At 42.1% G+C, this 14,385-nt stretch overlaps 1 protein-coding gene across 4 annotated transcripts in view; it reads left to right on the forward strand.

The window, feature by feature from the left end:
* Nucleotides 1–2,330: 2,330 nt before the first annotated feature.
* The window catches only part of Cdc27 (cell division cycle protein 27), a 507,070-nt gene continuing 495,015 nt past the window's right edge, over nucleotides 2,331–14,385 (forward strand). For 3 of the 4 annotated variants that reach the window (XM_068226370.1, XM_067141899.1, XM_068226371.1), the window contains exon 1: nucleotides 2,331–2,501. In XM_068226370.1, coding sequence (XP_068082471.1) covers nucleotides 2,478–2,501 — 24 coding nt within the window. In that variant the 5' untranslated portion in view covers nucleotides 2,331–2,477. The remainder of the gene's footprint in view (nucleotides 2,502–14,385) is intronic. The other variant, XM_068226372.1, reaches the window with a different exon arrangement.

Raw genomic sequence — 14,385 nt, forward strand, 5'->3', positions numbered from 1 at the left:
GCGTTCGAATTTGCCCCAGTTGGCTGCTTTATAGTTGAGCTGGCGTCTGGGGTTTTTCTCATATTCCTCTGGGTTCGCATCTAGTGTAAATATCACTGGTTGGTGCCTCGACTCCAGGTCGTTCACTACCTTTATGCTATGCCTTTGAGGAATATGTCGCAATAGGGCTATGTCTAGTATGTCGGATACGTGATCGTTCGGTGCTAGGAACGTGGGCTCGCTGGGGGCTGTTACCACATAGTCCTGGGATAGCATGTGGTTATACAGCCTTGTGCCTGCTGGGTTTGGTTTCAGGCATCCCCAGGTGGCGTGTTTCGAGTTTAAGTCCCCTCCTGGCACTGTGTTTCGATTTAGCCCTAGTACTGTTTCTATGTCCTGAGTGTTTAGGCTTGTCGGTCTGGAGTATGCTGCTATAACATTTATAAGTGTTCCTTGCACTGGTAGGGCTATTCCGCATGCCTCCAGCGTGACCAGCTCTGGCATGTCTACCTCCATGTGCTTGATGTCCTTCCTTACCAGGACTGCCACTCCTCCAACTTTGTTAGCCTTACCACTTCTGTGCATTTTGTAGCCTCTTATGGTGAACTTCTTCCCCGGTGGGAGGAAGGTTTCTGTTAGGAGAGCTACGTGTATGGTGTTCGCGGCTAGGAAGGCTTCGAGTTCATATTTCCTAGACCTGACGCCCTGGCAGTTCCATATTAGAACTCGAAGCTCCTGCGTGTTATTATTATTATTATTATTATTATTATTATTATTATTATTATTATTATTATTATTATTATTATTATTATTATTATTATTATTATCTTCGTTGGGTTGTTCAGCTATCCGGGGTTAGGAGTTCGGAGATTTTATTAGCCAGGTCCCTTAGCCAGGGGTAGGGGAGTATGTTGGCCATCATAACCCCAGTGGTTATGGCTACGGAGAGGTTCAGGTTCGGAAAGAAGGTTTTCAGGATTTCTTCTATCCTTTCCCTGAACGCCTTTACTGCCATGTTCCCCGCTGGCTTTTGTGCCTGTATCTGTGTAGTTGGTGTGATTGGTGTGGCGAGAGGGGGGGCGAGGGGGGGTGGTGGTGCGGATGCCGTCTGACTATCGGCAGGTTCTCTGCGGGGGGTAGAGCTGGCCTGGGGCGGGCCCTCTAGCAGCTCGGGAGGTGCTGGCGTGGACTTAACCTGCCTTGCAAGGGGTTGGGCCTTCTTTTTATGATTATTATTTGAGGTCTTAGTTTGGACGGTGGTGGGGGCTGATTGGGCTGAGGGCCCGGGGTTGAGTTCACCCTTCGTCCGTATAGGTTTGAAATTTAATATGCCTCCGCCTGATGGGCGCTGGTTGTCTGAAGGACCTTGCTTTTGGCCCTTTGTGCCTGACGGGCCTGCGGGACCTCAAGGGTCCTTTTTACCTGAGGGGCTTGGGTTCTTTTTGCGTGAAAGGGTGGCCCCACCGTTGCATCGACTTTTATAACCTCGTGATGACCACTCGTCTCCCTACTCTCGGGTCATCCCTTCCACCTCAACATACAGTAGCTGGCGAATACAGACACTCGGTCGCAATCACTTGCCCACGCACTGATGTCATCAGTCATATGTCGTATAAGCGTGCCCAAGCGACTACAGATGACTATGCTGCATGCGTCACCGAGAAACCTACTTGTACATTTCATTCTTAGTTAAACATGGCCTCGATTGCAAAATACTATGCCAGCTCATCTGGCCCGAGTTACAAGCCACAGCATGACTATATGAAACCAACAAATCTCACTTATTACATACAAAATTCACTTAACCTATGATTAAATACAATAATATACGTGATACCTAATTATTACAGTCTAAATGATGAGAAACCGAATATAAAATCTCATGAATGGGGTTCATAATAATAATAATATAAATAATAATAATAATAATAATAATAATAATAATAATAATAATAATAATAATAATTATAATAATAATAATAATAATAATAATAATAATAAATACTGAATGGAATCTGTAACCCTGTTGTATGGTTACAATGTGTCGCTGATTACTTTGAAGAGCTCAAAACTTTTGATACTGTAATTGCAAATTCGTTTTTAGTTTTTGTTTTTAGTGTCTGTACTACTTAATTCTTTCTTTCGATAATTAATTGTATTGGTTCCAATTAATGTTGTGGTTAGCATTTTTCCTAACTCTGGTGTTATAATGGCGATTGTATATTACACATCATGTCACGAGTGTCATGACCATGATTGGAGAAGGTGTGTATGATGCACTGCCTGCTTGATCTGCATCCGATGGCTGCCATTGGATGCAGATCGAGCAGGCAGTGGTATGATGGCTATTGCCAAGTACGTGAGTTCCATAATGTCGGTGGGTACGTACGAATGGAGTTCCGCGTTAGTTCACCTATGAAAGTTCGGTATAAAGTGCACTTCGTTGTTCCAGATCATTTTAGGGACTCTAATTAGGGGATAATTAGAAGAACTAAGAGATGATCATTCAGGAACCACTCCAGGTAAAGTAAATTAAGATGATCTACGACTGAGGTTTTCTGTAGGTGTAATCATTTTCATCCTTCAGTTAGTCTGTACATCGAGCATTTGTTGGCAATTTGACGCCAAGATAGAGTGGAATATTTTTAAACGATAACTTGTAAATTTGTCTTAAAGAAAAATCACTGTATTCTCCCGTATTAAATGCTGAGAAGATTTATTCGGCAGGACTTGTCAGGTGCAGTTTAATTTAGTTTGTAGCTTTACAGGATCTAGTCTTTAGTATAGTGACTGATTAAGTGCATAACATCGACTAATATCTTTTAATGAAGGTATTGTCATACGCCAATTATTTGTATGTTAGTTTTAGGCTAATTGATGCTTCAAGAGGGAAACCTGTTAAAAAAAAAAAAAAAAAAGATAATGTTCATTTTACGAACTTCAGATCACCGTGGATTAGGATGGACTCTGTGTAATCATATAGCAATTTATAATAATCGACATTTAATTTATGGATAACTGTGCGAATGGCTGCGCGATTTGAGTCACGTAGCTGTCAACTTGCATTTGGGAGATCGTGAGTTCGAACACCACTGTCGGCAGCTCTGAAGATGGTTTTCCATGGTTTAACATTTTCATATCAGGCAAAAACTGTATCTCAGTTAAGGCCACGGTCTTTTCCTCTCCAATCCTAGCCCTTTCCTATTTCATCGTCGCCATTTAGACCTGTCTTTGTCGGTGCTATGTAAAAAAAAAAAAAAAAAGTTTGAACTTCTGCTGCGACTTGAGCTGGGTATTTTTCTTTTGTTTTTGGGGTTGACATGAATGCTGATCAGAAAGGAGGAGAAGGTGGTAAGGGAAACTGATAACTTAAGTGGTAGTATGTACATGCAGTTACATCAAATTGATACCGTATATATTTAGTTACTTTTAAATCAATCAGTGAATCATTGCTTGCAATTAGGACTATAATTTTTTTTGGTGAATCAGAACCTAATGGTATTGCTGTTTTGGTCATTCAGTTACCAAATTAGTGTAGAGTTAAACACCATCTACAGCACATTAATAATATTAATTATGTAATGCTCATTCAATGACGATTTGTATATCCTAGTTACAGTTGCCAGATGGTTAGATTTTTTGTGGACTGTTTAAAATAGTCTATCCATGTGTCTTTTGGAAGAAATATAAACTTCTTTCCAGAATATATATTGACTGAAATGATTCAGTTATAAACAGAGCAATTTTAAATTAAATTCTGTCAACCAGTTTGGTTGTTAAACTCCACATTTGAGTGAATTATGCTGCGATCTATTAAGTTAATCGTCAACATGATAGCACTTTTTTCTTGCTATGTAAAATGCACTGACATTAATAGGTTCCTGCTGTTTTGCTGAAATGTTTTACGTTGTCAGGGAGACTACTCAGTTGGAATAATCAAATGTTGGGGATCTTGTTCTTTCTTGGCATTTTGCGCACCTGTCTGGGATATGCAATAGAAGTTCCCCTGCTTTGCAGTCTGCTGAGAGCGTTATCAGTGCAAGGTTTAGTTTAGTCACGTGCATAGTGCTCAGTGTGTTGTTCCAATGCCATTTTCGTAACGTGTGTGTGTGTGTACATAATGCCTTCCTAAAGTACGTGAAGTATTGTGGAAAAAACACTGACTTGGTGCTGGGCGAGCGCTGGCCGCATTACGGCAAAGTGCTTGGCGGGAGACAGGCGAGCAACAGTGCCTGCATAGATAAAAGAATCTCCCTGTGGCACCAGTCACTTAAAACATATCTTGAATTTACACTTGAAGTAAGTTTATTCCTTTCAAATCCATACATTATGAATAAAATTTCAATCTTAGTCTGTTGTAAGTCTACAGCACCTAATAAAATTGTTTAGTGACTGTTACTGAAATTCTTACTTCGACATTCTAAATGTATGTTTTCCAAAACTTCATTTGTTCATATTGACTACTAGGTATAGCAATTCAGAAACCCTTGTTTACTGTGACAATCTAACCTACTTGTGTTAAATACAAGCATCATCAGTATGAGGTTTCCTCACTCTGTTATATACTTAACTCCCCTTCTACTTGGACTTAGCTCTAATTAATTGGGAAACCATAATTTTCTTTCTTATTTTTACAATTTGCTCTATGTTGCACTGACACGGATAGGTCTTATGGCGATGATGGAATAGGAAAGGCCTAGGAGTGGGAAGGAAGTGGCTGTGGCCTTACTTAAGATACAGCCCCAGTATTTGCCTGGTGTGAAAATGGGAAACCACAGAAAACCATCTTCAGGGCTGCCGACAGTGGGGTTTGAACCCATTTCCTGGATGTAAGCTCATAGATGCGCACCCCTAACCACACGGCCAACTCGCCTGGTACTATCCCGTTTAGAATATAGCTAAGGTATTTTCTAATTGTGACATCGGTGCAACGTAAAGCAAATAGCAAAAAAAAATGAAAAAATTGTGACATTCTCTAATATTAAAATGTTTGACATCTTTATCATTGTAACTACAACAGTTTGCTTTACGTTGCACCGACATAGAAAGGTCTTATGGCGACGATGGGATAGGAAAGACCTAGGAGTGGGAAGGAAGTGACTTTGGACTTAGCACCCAAAATTTGCCTGGGGTGAAAAAGGGAGACCATGGTATATCATTTTAAGTGCTGCTGACAGAGGGTTCGAACCCACTATCTCCCAGATGTGAGCTGACAGTTACGTGACCCAAACTGCATAGCCGCTCACTCACTCATGTGTAATAATACAAGTAAAAGAAGTTCATTACACTTGCAGTGCAAATAGATATGTTATAAAAGTATTGCAGAAAATTGTACTCTGGTGATGCAATGGACTCTGTACTGGTGTCCAAATCATACTAATTTTTTTTTTTTCTATTTGTTTTACGTCGCACCGGCAAAGATAGGTCTTATGGCGATGATGGGAGAGGAAAGACCTAGGAATGGGAAGGAAGCGGCTGTGGCATTAAGGTACAGCCTTAATTTGCCTGGTGTGAAACGGGAAACCACGGAAAATCATATTCAGGTCTGCCGACAGTGGGGTTCAAACCCACTATCTCCCGGATGTGATCATACTATTCTAGGCCGGGCTGAGTAGCTCAGGTGGTAGAATGCTGGCCCTCTGAATCCAACTTGGCAGGTTCGACCCAGGCTCAGTCTGGTAGTATTTGAAGATGCTCAAATATTTTGGCCTCGTGTTGTTAGATTTATGGCCATGTAAACACTCCTGTGGGACACTATTCCGACACCCCGGTATCTCCGAAAACAGAAAAGGTAGTCAATGATACATGAGACCATTATTGTTGTTATTATTTTTTCTTTCTTCGTTATGCCCAACTAAGGGGCGCGATTGAACTTATGTTGTTCCCTTTTTCTTCGCCCAAAATCTCTTTATTATCTCGCTGTGGCTTTTCTAGCGATCTTTTGACCCAGTTTTCTTGGTGGTAGTGCTTGGATGATGTTTAAAGTGGTGATTATTGACTAATTTTCTGAACTTAGATCTGTCTAACACAATGTCATCTGTGATGCCTATTTCCTGAAGATTTTTCCAACTTCGAGCAGCCAGTTGTTTTTTTACTTTCATTGTTAAGGCTAATGTCGGTGCAGAACGTATCTCCTTGGGAGTCTCCAGTTCCTTTCCTTCCTACAAAGCAGAGTTTTGCCCCTTCCAAAAAGCAGTCATCACTAACTATATCTAGTATAATTATGCGTTTTCCGGGACTAGATGATGTTCTAAAGCCCCCTCTCCATCCAAAAGCCTCCTGTAAATAACCACGATAGTAGTCTTAGTTTGAGGAATTAAATTCAATGCTTCTATTAAGTTTTCTTGCCAGGCATGTTTAACCATGTGATTTTGACCGTACAAAGTCTCATCTGTGTAAAACACTTTATACCCACTTTCTCTGAGTCATCGTATTTTTCTTAAAAATGTATGCCGTGAAGCAGCAACAGGCACTGATTCCATAAGGACAGGCTATTTTTATTGTTTAAACCTAAAACCTGTGCATTTAATCAGTTGACGAAGCTTTGTACATGACATAATTGGGAAGTCCAGCTAATGTTTTTCAAGTTTATTTATCCTTCCCAGTTTTCTAATACTTGGAAACAGATTATCCAGAAAGAACTCGTGAATACACCTGCGAATTACTCCAATTGTGAAATAATCCACTTGCATACTCGGCCGCCGCTTGATATCGTCTTCCTTTTAGACGGGGTCTATAAATCAGTACACAAATTTTTCGCATTTTCCGCTTTAAGTTTCTGCACTGATTGGAGCGAAATACCAAGACAATCTGCCCCTCGTTGGCACACACGATATCGGTTTTTACATAGCCTTTCTCCCTCTAGCATGAAAAAGCAAATTGCATTTACTATCATACGTATTTCACCTTCCGTAAAACATGACCTTGGAGGCATTTTTAATTTAGACAGAGCAATACAGCCTGACACTGAAAGCCCAGATGAATGCAAATAACTACACCACAAATAAGTCTGGAAATACCATGATTCACCTATTTGTCATCTTATCGTGAAAGGGAGCTCACGCAACGAGGTTTGCCTGCTTACTGGACAGCCCTTTGCTCAAGCTGCTAGACACGCCTGAGTGCATATTGCTTGCTCGCTTTCAAATAAAAATCTGTATAAAATACGGAAATCTTTGTACGTTTTCGGTATACAGCGATTTGAAACAAAAAACTTCAGACTTTTGTGATGAACTCATTCTCGATTTTGGAAGACCACAATACCAGTATAGTTCGTCCGCTATTGGTCATTATAAATTTTACAGCTAACTCATTCCTGGTTGCCAGCGTTTTGCCCCAGTGTGCTAAGTTGGGCTCATTAGTTGGTAGATAGCACACCTACCAAGATGCATGGCTAGTGCATACCGTGGAGGTCACTGCGTAGGCTACTTGGAGCCACCGGCAGTGCCAATGCATTATGGGAGACTCTGTCTAATTTTCAAAAATTGATGCCTGTCTGGCCATCAGAAGACCACCCAGATCAAACAGACAACCTTTCACAAAAACAAAAACATTTTTGCTGAAATGTGTAAAGTAATTAAACTTCAGAAATATATTTATAATAGTACATTCCATAATTCACCTAAATTTCATGAAAATTGTACAGTGCGTTTTCATATAATGGTACTACAAAGTTGTTTACAAGAAATGGGTAAGAAAATAGGTAATTTTTGCATTCTGCATAATATAACTTTCACAAGGAACATAATAAAAATATGCAAATACGACCACCGAACGTAGAATAAAACAAGCTTTACGATGGTGTGATTATATTTTAGATTGGAGGGCTGATTCAAATGTTATTAGCATTTAAACTCGACCACACATACTTTCTTCGCCGACAGTAGATTCAGAATTCTTTTGGTCAATCTCTGATTACTCATTCTGAGTATGTGTCTGGAAAATTTCAAACGACTTTTCTTAAATGTGTCGGAGATTTTCTCTGAGTGTTGGTACAGGTCATGAGATTTCCTTATCCAAATTCCCCCTGTACAGACTGGTCCAAAAATTTTTCCTTAAGATGTTTTTTCTTGCTTTTCTACATCTTTAATCAATGATCTGCCCCCAATAATCATTGTTTCAGATGCATATAGTGCTTCAGGCTTGATTACAGTGTTTTTGCTTCATGATTGAGTCCTGAAGGTTGGATGACGTGTAACGTATCCACAAAGACGCATACGAGATGCTGTCAGTTGGTGCAATTAATTTTATTCTCATATATTCACAAATTAACACACACATAACCAATCACAGTATCAAAATACTTCACTTCGGGAATATCAATAAAGCCGTCATTATTAAAAACTGTCAACACTTCAATATGGAGGTTACAACTTTGAAACACAGTTGAAAACAGATGACTGCGTATTTCAATATGGAGATTGCAAATATTGCATGTCAGCTGGGGATATATACTTGCTACACCATAAATCTACTAAACAACAACTAACTTTTACCGTCAAGATCGTCCCCTTGTATATGTGCCTGGCCAGGCTCCATAAAGTTACATTACAAAATATAACTTCGCGGAAATTCGAGAGTGCGTAATACACAGTTTACAGTGGATGGAATATTCCCAATCGTTCTCGTGCCTATTACCATTCTGGAAGTTACAGTGTGTTTCACAATTATGGATTACAGTTTATATATACAGGTAAGAATAAATTATAATATTAATATACAGGTATTTACATTAACTGTACTGATATAAATGTCTATGTATAGCACATGTTTTATGACATAACCTCACACACAATACAATCATTCAACTATGTAAATAATAATAATAATAATAATAATAATAATAAATGGATGTAGTCACTTCATAGCCATACATACAAGTAGTAGTAGTAATAATAATAATAATAATAATAATAATAATAATAATAATAATAATAATAATAATAATAATAATAATAAAATTGATAATAATAACCACGATTGTAAAATAATAATAATTCGAGCTCGATATCTGCATTAGTTACCCATGGGTGAGAGAATATTGTTTTCAAGTTATACCTATTCATTGCACTTGCGTCAGTATCCCCCCTATAACTTGAAACAATTTCCATACTTTGTCACAATCGTCGATTTTGCCTTGGACGTAGATTTCTTCCTTGATGTCTCTGGATGTGCTCTTCTCCTCTTGACCAGCATGTACCATGTCGGGGATCGGGGTTGCCTCGCTGCCAGCCTCTTCTTCGATGATATTCGATGTGTTCTCACGATGACCAAAATATGCTGCGTCATTAGTCGCCTCTCCTCCAGGCCTTACTCTGTATGCGCAACGGTTGGGTGACTCGCCGCAACTCCGATGCATGGACCTTGACTGGAGGGTTGGTCTTCTGTATGTAGACCCCATGGCCCAGCTGTTTATCTACCTCGATGGGACCAATCTATTTAGGTGCAAGACCTGCGTGAAACCCTCCAATCTTATTACTGACTTGGTGGTTACGTCGCAGTACTTGTTGGCCTAGTTGGAAGATCTGGGTCTCTTCGACATCTTTGGGCCTTGGCCTGGGCAAGGGATCTCTTTTCGGCCAAAACTTGCTTCTCCTTGATATTCTGCTGCTGCCACTCCGCCAGGGAAACAGCTGCATCATCTTGGCCCGAAGTGAGTGGTGGATGAATCTCCCAATCCCCGGTGCCGTACAGCTGTCGACCAAGAAACAGCTCTGCCGGTGACACGGTTGATGCGTCGTCGCAGGGCAAAGTGTGACTGCAGTATCTGACTGTCCCACAGTCGATGTTCTATGTCTATTAGGTGGACTCGTAGCATCCTTTTCAGCTCCTGGCTCCGTCGTTCCATTTGATTTGCCCTTGGGTTGTAGATAGGGGTGGTCCAGTACTTAACACCCCACTCGGTCATCATTTGCTGCCATTTCCTCGACATCAACTGATTCCCGTTGTCTGACAGAATGCACCGTGGATAACCATAGCGGCTGAATACCTCCTTTAGTAGCAGGCTGGTAATGTGTCCCGTCGTGGCTTCAGGTATCGGAAAGGCCTCAGTCCATCTTGTGAAGAGGTCAGCGATTACTAGGAGTCCTGTTTTACCCCGTGGTGTTCTAGGGTAAGGACCCATTAAGTCCAGGACAATGACCTCCCATGGGCGTTGTGGCCGTCTTCCTCGTTGGCTGGAATCTGCTTTCCTGTTCCTCGCCTTAGTGCAGGCACAGATGTAGCACCCCTTCACGTAGTCCAGGATGTCTTTTCGCATGTTGACCCAGAAGAACCTTTGTCGGATGGACTGATATGTCTCTTAGCCTCCTGGATGTCCGGCTTCCGTGCTGTCGTGGATCTTTTTGAGGACATCCGTTGCGTGCTGTCTGGGGATCAGCACTACTACAGGTGTGTCGGAGAGGTGCGACCTGTACATCAAGAGTCTTCTGTCAAACCGGAAGTTCTTGTAGCACATCTTGAATTCTCTCAGGACAAGTCGCATATCGGTGTTCAGTCTCCTAATCCACTGCGTTATGGTCCTACAGGACTTGTCTTGTTCCTGCCACTGTTTGATCACTTCCGGATCAAATTCCTTCTTGATGGTCGTAAGGACAGGTTCCTTAGGCTCACTCGAATTTCTGTGGCAACTCCCTCTCGACAGTGGTGTTCCTAGCTTCAGGTTCCATCGCCGGGTGATTAGATAAGCTGTCTGCTCCTATGTTCGTCGGTCCTGGGATGTGACCCACATCGAAATCAAATTCTGCGATTAACAGGGCCCATCGCATCAATTTAGAGTTGGAGCCACATACAGCGTGTTCCATTTGAGAGCGGCGTTATCGGTGTAGAGCTGAAACTTCCTTCCCTCCAAGTAGCTTCTGAATTTGCCCATGGCCCACACCACACCTAAGGCTTCCTTCTCGGCAGTGCAGTAGCGTTGTTCAGTGGGAGATAGTTTCCTGCTGGCATACTCGATGTCCCTTCCGCCGTCACTCCTCTCCTGTAATAACACTGCTCCTAAGCCAGAGTCGCTGGCATCCGTCTGCAGGCACATCTACTGTTCTGGGTCGGGTTGGGCTAGACCGGGAGCGTTGTATATCGCAGCCTTAACCTTTTAAGTGCTGAGTTACCAGTTGACTGTTTGGTACCTCAGTGCTGAGTTCATTCATATGTGAAAAGTTTTGTAGAAGCTTCAATTTTTAACTTATCAGTGGGGTGATTAGCTTAAAATGTTTATAAATGTTGGTTCTTTATAAATCTAAATGCAAAAGGAAAATCCTACACTTATGTTCAATGTTATTTGGGAGGAAACAAAATTACACTTACGTGCCCATGAATGCATTATCTTTATACAAAGTAAGGAGCCCAAAATAATATTATTTCCCAAAATCTTTAGGCAACTAATACATGTAACTTCTTAGAAGTATATAAGTTGATATTTTAAAATACTTTCTAAACCTGGAATGTGGTGATAGTTAAATGTTTTCTACTGGTTGTTTGTAATGCCGATTTGTTCAACTATCTGCACCAACTCCGCTGGCACAAAAGTTCTTAAAAATTCAATGATTTTTGGGTTGTCATCATACATTACTTGGCTTTCAGAGCCTGTCACAGTAACTTGAAAGTCTGGTGAAGAAAAGTAATCCATCCGCCACGAAGATAGTGATAAAATAGCTTTTCTTCTTTCGTTTAGGAGGAGGCTCTCTTTCTCTCTCATATACAATGTTTTCGGCACTCTCTATCACTCTCGCTTTCAAAATCGCTTAACAATTTATTAAAATCATCTCCATCCATTATCACTTTCCACTGTGGTTAATAACTGAAAGATTCTCTGATCCGAAATAACATCGCTGCAAGAGCAACTAGATTGTTGTTCCGCCATGTTTGTTTACATCACAGATGAACTCCACAGACGTCTACAAAAAGCTCTGTAAGTTACTTCCCAAAGCTATAATCTCTGATCAGTTAGTTCTACATAATGCCCAACAGATGGTAGAACATGTCAGAGATCAAATTGGCACTCGAAAGTGAACCGGGAAACTAAAAAAAAAATTAAAATTCTCGCGCACCGTCTACAGACGGGTGTAGCAGTGCTGGATTGGCCGCGTCAGCCCGCCTATAGGCGGGCGTAGCACTCATCGGGTTAATGCCTTGGAATGCTGCCTTTTCCTTGCCGGTCCATCAGAACAGGCAGTTGTTATGGAGTAGATTGGTGAGTGGTATTGCCTTTTCTTCAAAGTGCGGCACGAAGCTGCTATACCATCCACACAAGCCAAGGAACTGATGTACTTGTCGCTTGGTCCACGGGCGTTCAGCTTCTTTGATAGCTTGATTCTTCTCCGGTTGCCTTCAGAGAGTAGTACATGGCCAAGATATTCTACACGGGACTGGGCGAAGTTGCACTTCTCCAGTTGGCAAGTCAGTCCATGAATTTTCAGTCGTTCCAGCACTTTCTTCAGATGTACAAGGCATTCTTGAAAATTCCTGCTGTGAATTAAAATGTCTCCAACATATCGTGATAATACCTTATCCATCAGTCGCATGAAGGTGGCAGGAGCATCCTTCAACCCGAAGGGCATTACTACAAACTGGTACAATACTCTTGGTGCCATGAAAGCGGTCAGTGGTCTAGAACTTTCCTCGACCTCCGCTTGCCAGTATCCGGAGTTGAGATCCAGCGTGCTGAAAATCCTAGACCCACTTGTTTCAGCAAGTCTTTGAGGTCAGGCATGGGGTAGGCATCACTAACTGTCTTCTCGTTCAACCTGCAGGAGTCCACACTCAGTCGATACTCCCCATTCTTCTTATTCTTCTTATTCTTATTCTTCTGTAGGACTATAGTGAAGCCCAACAGAATGGAGAGGGTTCGATGAGACCTTGCCCTTCAGTCTCTTGAATCTTCTGGATGACAAAGTTGCGTTTATCCGGGTTGATTGGATATGGACGTTGCTTGATAGGTGAGGAAGAGCTATATTCAGTGGTGTGCGTTACCGTGGTAGTCCATCCTATTTTATTGGTGATGACTTCCGTAAGGTCCTTTAAGGTGTGTCAGCTCCTCTTCTTCACTCAGTCGAAGATGTGTTAACTAGACATCTCCCAGGTTTACGTCAACTTCCGTATTCTTGTGAGTCAGGAAATTTCCATAGTCAGGCGACCTCCAGACGTCTGTCTTTTCCCAGAAAGACTTCATGAACTGCATAGTCTAGGACAGGGCCTATCTCAAACGCCCAAAATCTCACGCGTGCAAACTGCGGTGCAGAGTTCCTGTGCACAGTGCATCTGTCCCACTCGGCTTGGACCAACGCTTCGTCTCTGGGCTACTCGGCTCAACTTGGCTGATTTGGAGCACTATGGAGCAAGTGAGGAAGAGGGAGACAGGCGGAGTAAACGAGACAGGCGTGGGGAAAGAGAGAGAGAGAGAGAGAGAGAGAGAGAGAGAGCGCTATTGCTCCAAATCGAGGAGTGGGGGTCTGCACTCCGGTCAACCAAGCAAAGTCGTCTTTTGCACAGTGCATGCACCCTGAGAGACTCTGGTGTAAGATGACCTTGTATTCCACCAGAAAGTCATGACCTAATATGTCAGGTATCGGCTTCTGAATCTTTGCAACATCAATTACAATAGGCATGTTCATGCATTTAGCAGTTAGGTTAGTCTGTCCTTGGATGGAGTAGGTTACCCCGTCCACTGCTCCTACTACCCTTCCGAGGTGGTGAGACTTCATAGGCAGTAGTAATCTGGTGACTGTCCCGTTGACAAATGAATGGCTTGCTTGGCTGTCGAGTATGGCTAAAAAATTCTCGTTACCAATCCTTAAGGTGATAGCTGGGCGGGGTTGGCCTATTCTACTCACTTTCTGAGCAATCCCTCTCTTACTTGACCAGGGTTGCTTATCTGTCAGGTCTTGAAGCGCATTCCTGTTCCCGGTCCCGTCCCCCTCAATCCAGAATGGGCCGGACCTAGTTTTACGACATCAAGGCCGGGCACTTGTTCTTCAGGTGTCCCTCTCTTCCACACTGGTAGCACTTCCTAACTGTGCTTTACTCATGTGTTCCTCCTCCAGCTGGGCGATGATTCTGCGCAGATCATCAAAGGATCTGGGTTGTGATACTTTCACTAGGGGCCGAATCTTAACCTGGAATAGCTCTGTGATATTCTGGTTCCACGGTGTAGGGGGCAACATGTCCGCCTGTCCCCCGGCGGTCCCAGGTTCTATTTCCGGCCGGGTCTGGGGTTTTTAATTGTAAATGATTAATATCCCTGGCCTGGGGATTTGGTGTTTGTGTCGTCCTTAGCGTTCCTTTCCTCACATTCAACACTTTATACTTCCGCAATTTCCAAATACACACAGGTTCCTAATGTATGGTGCAAGTATGGGCAAAAGATTTTTCTAGGTCGATGCCCCAAACAACTGGCTTTAAAAAAAAAAA

This window comes from Anabrus simplex, chromosome 2 (genome assembly GCF_040414725.1).
Source record: "Anabrus simplex isolate iqAnaSimp1 chromosome 2, ASM4041472v1, whole genome shotgun sequence".
Taxonomy (NCBI): domain Eukaryota; kingdom Metazoa; phylum Arthropoda; class Insecta; order Orthoptera; family Tettigoniidae; genus Anabrus; species Anabrus simplex.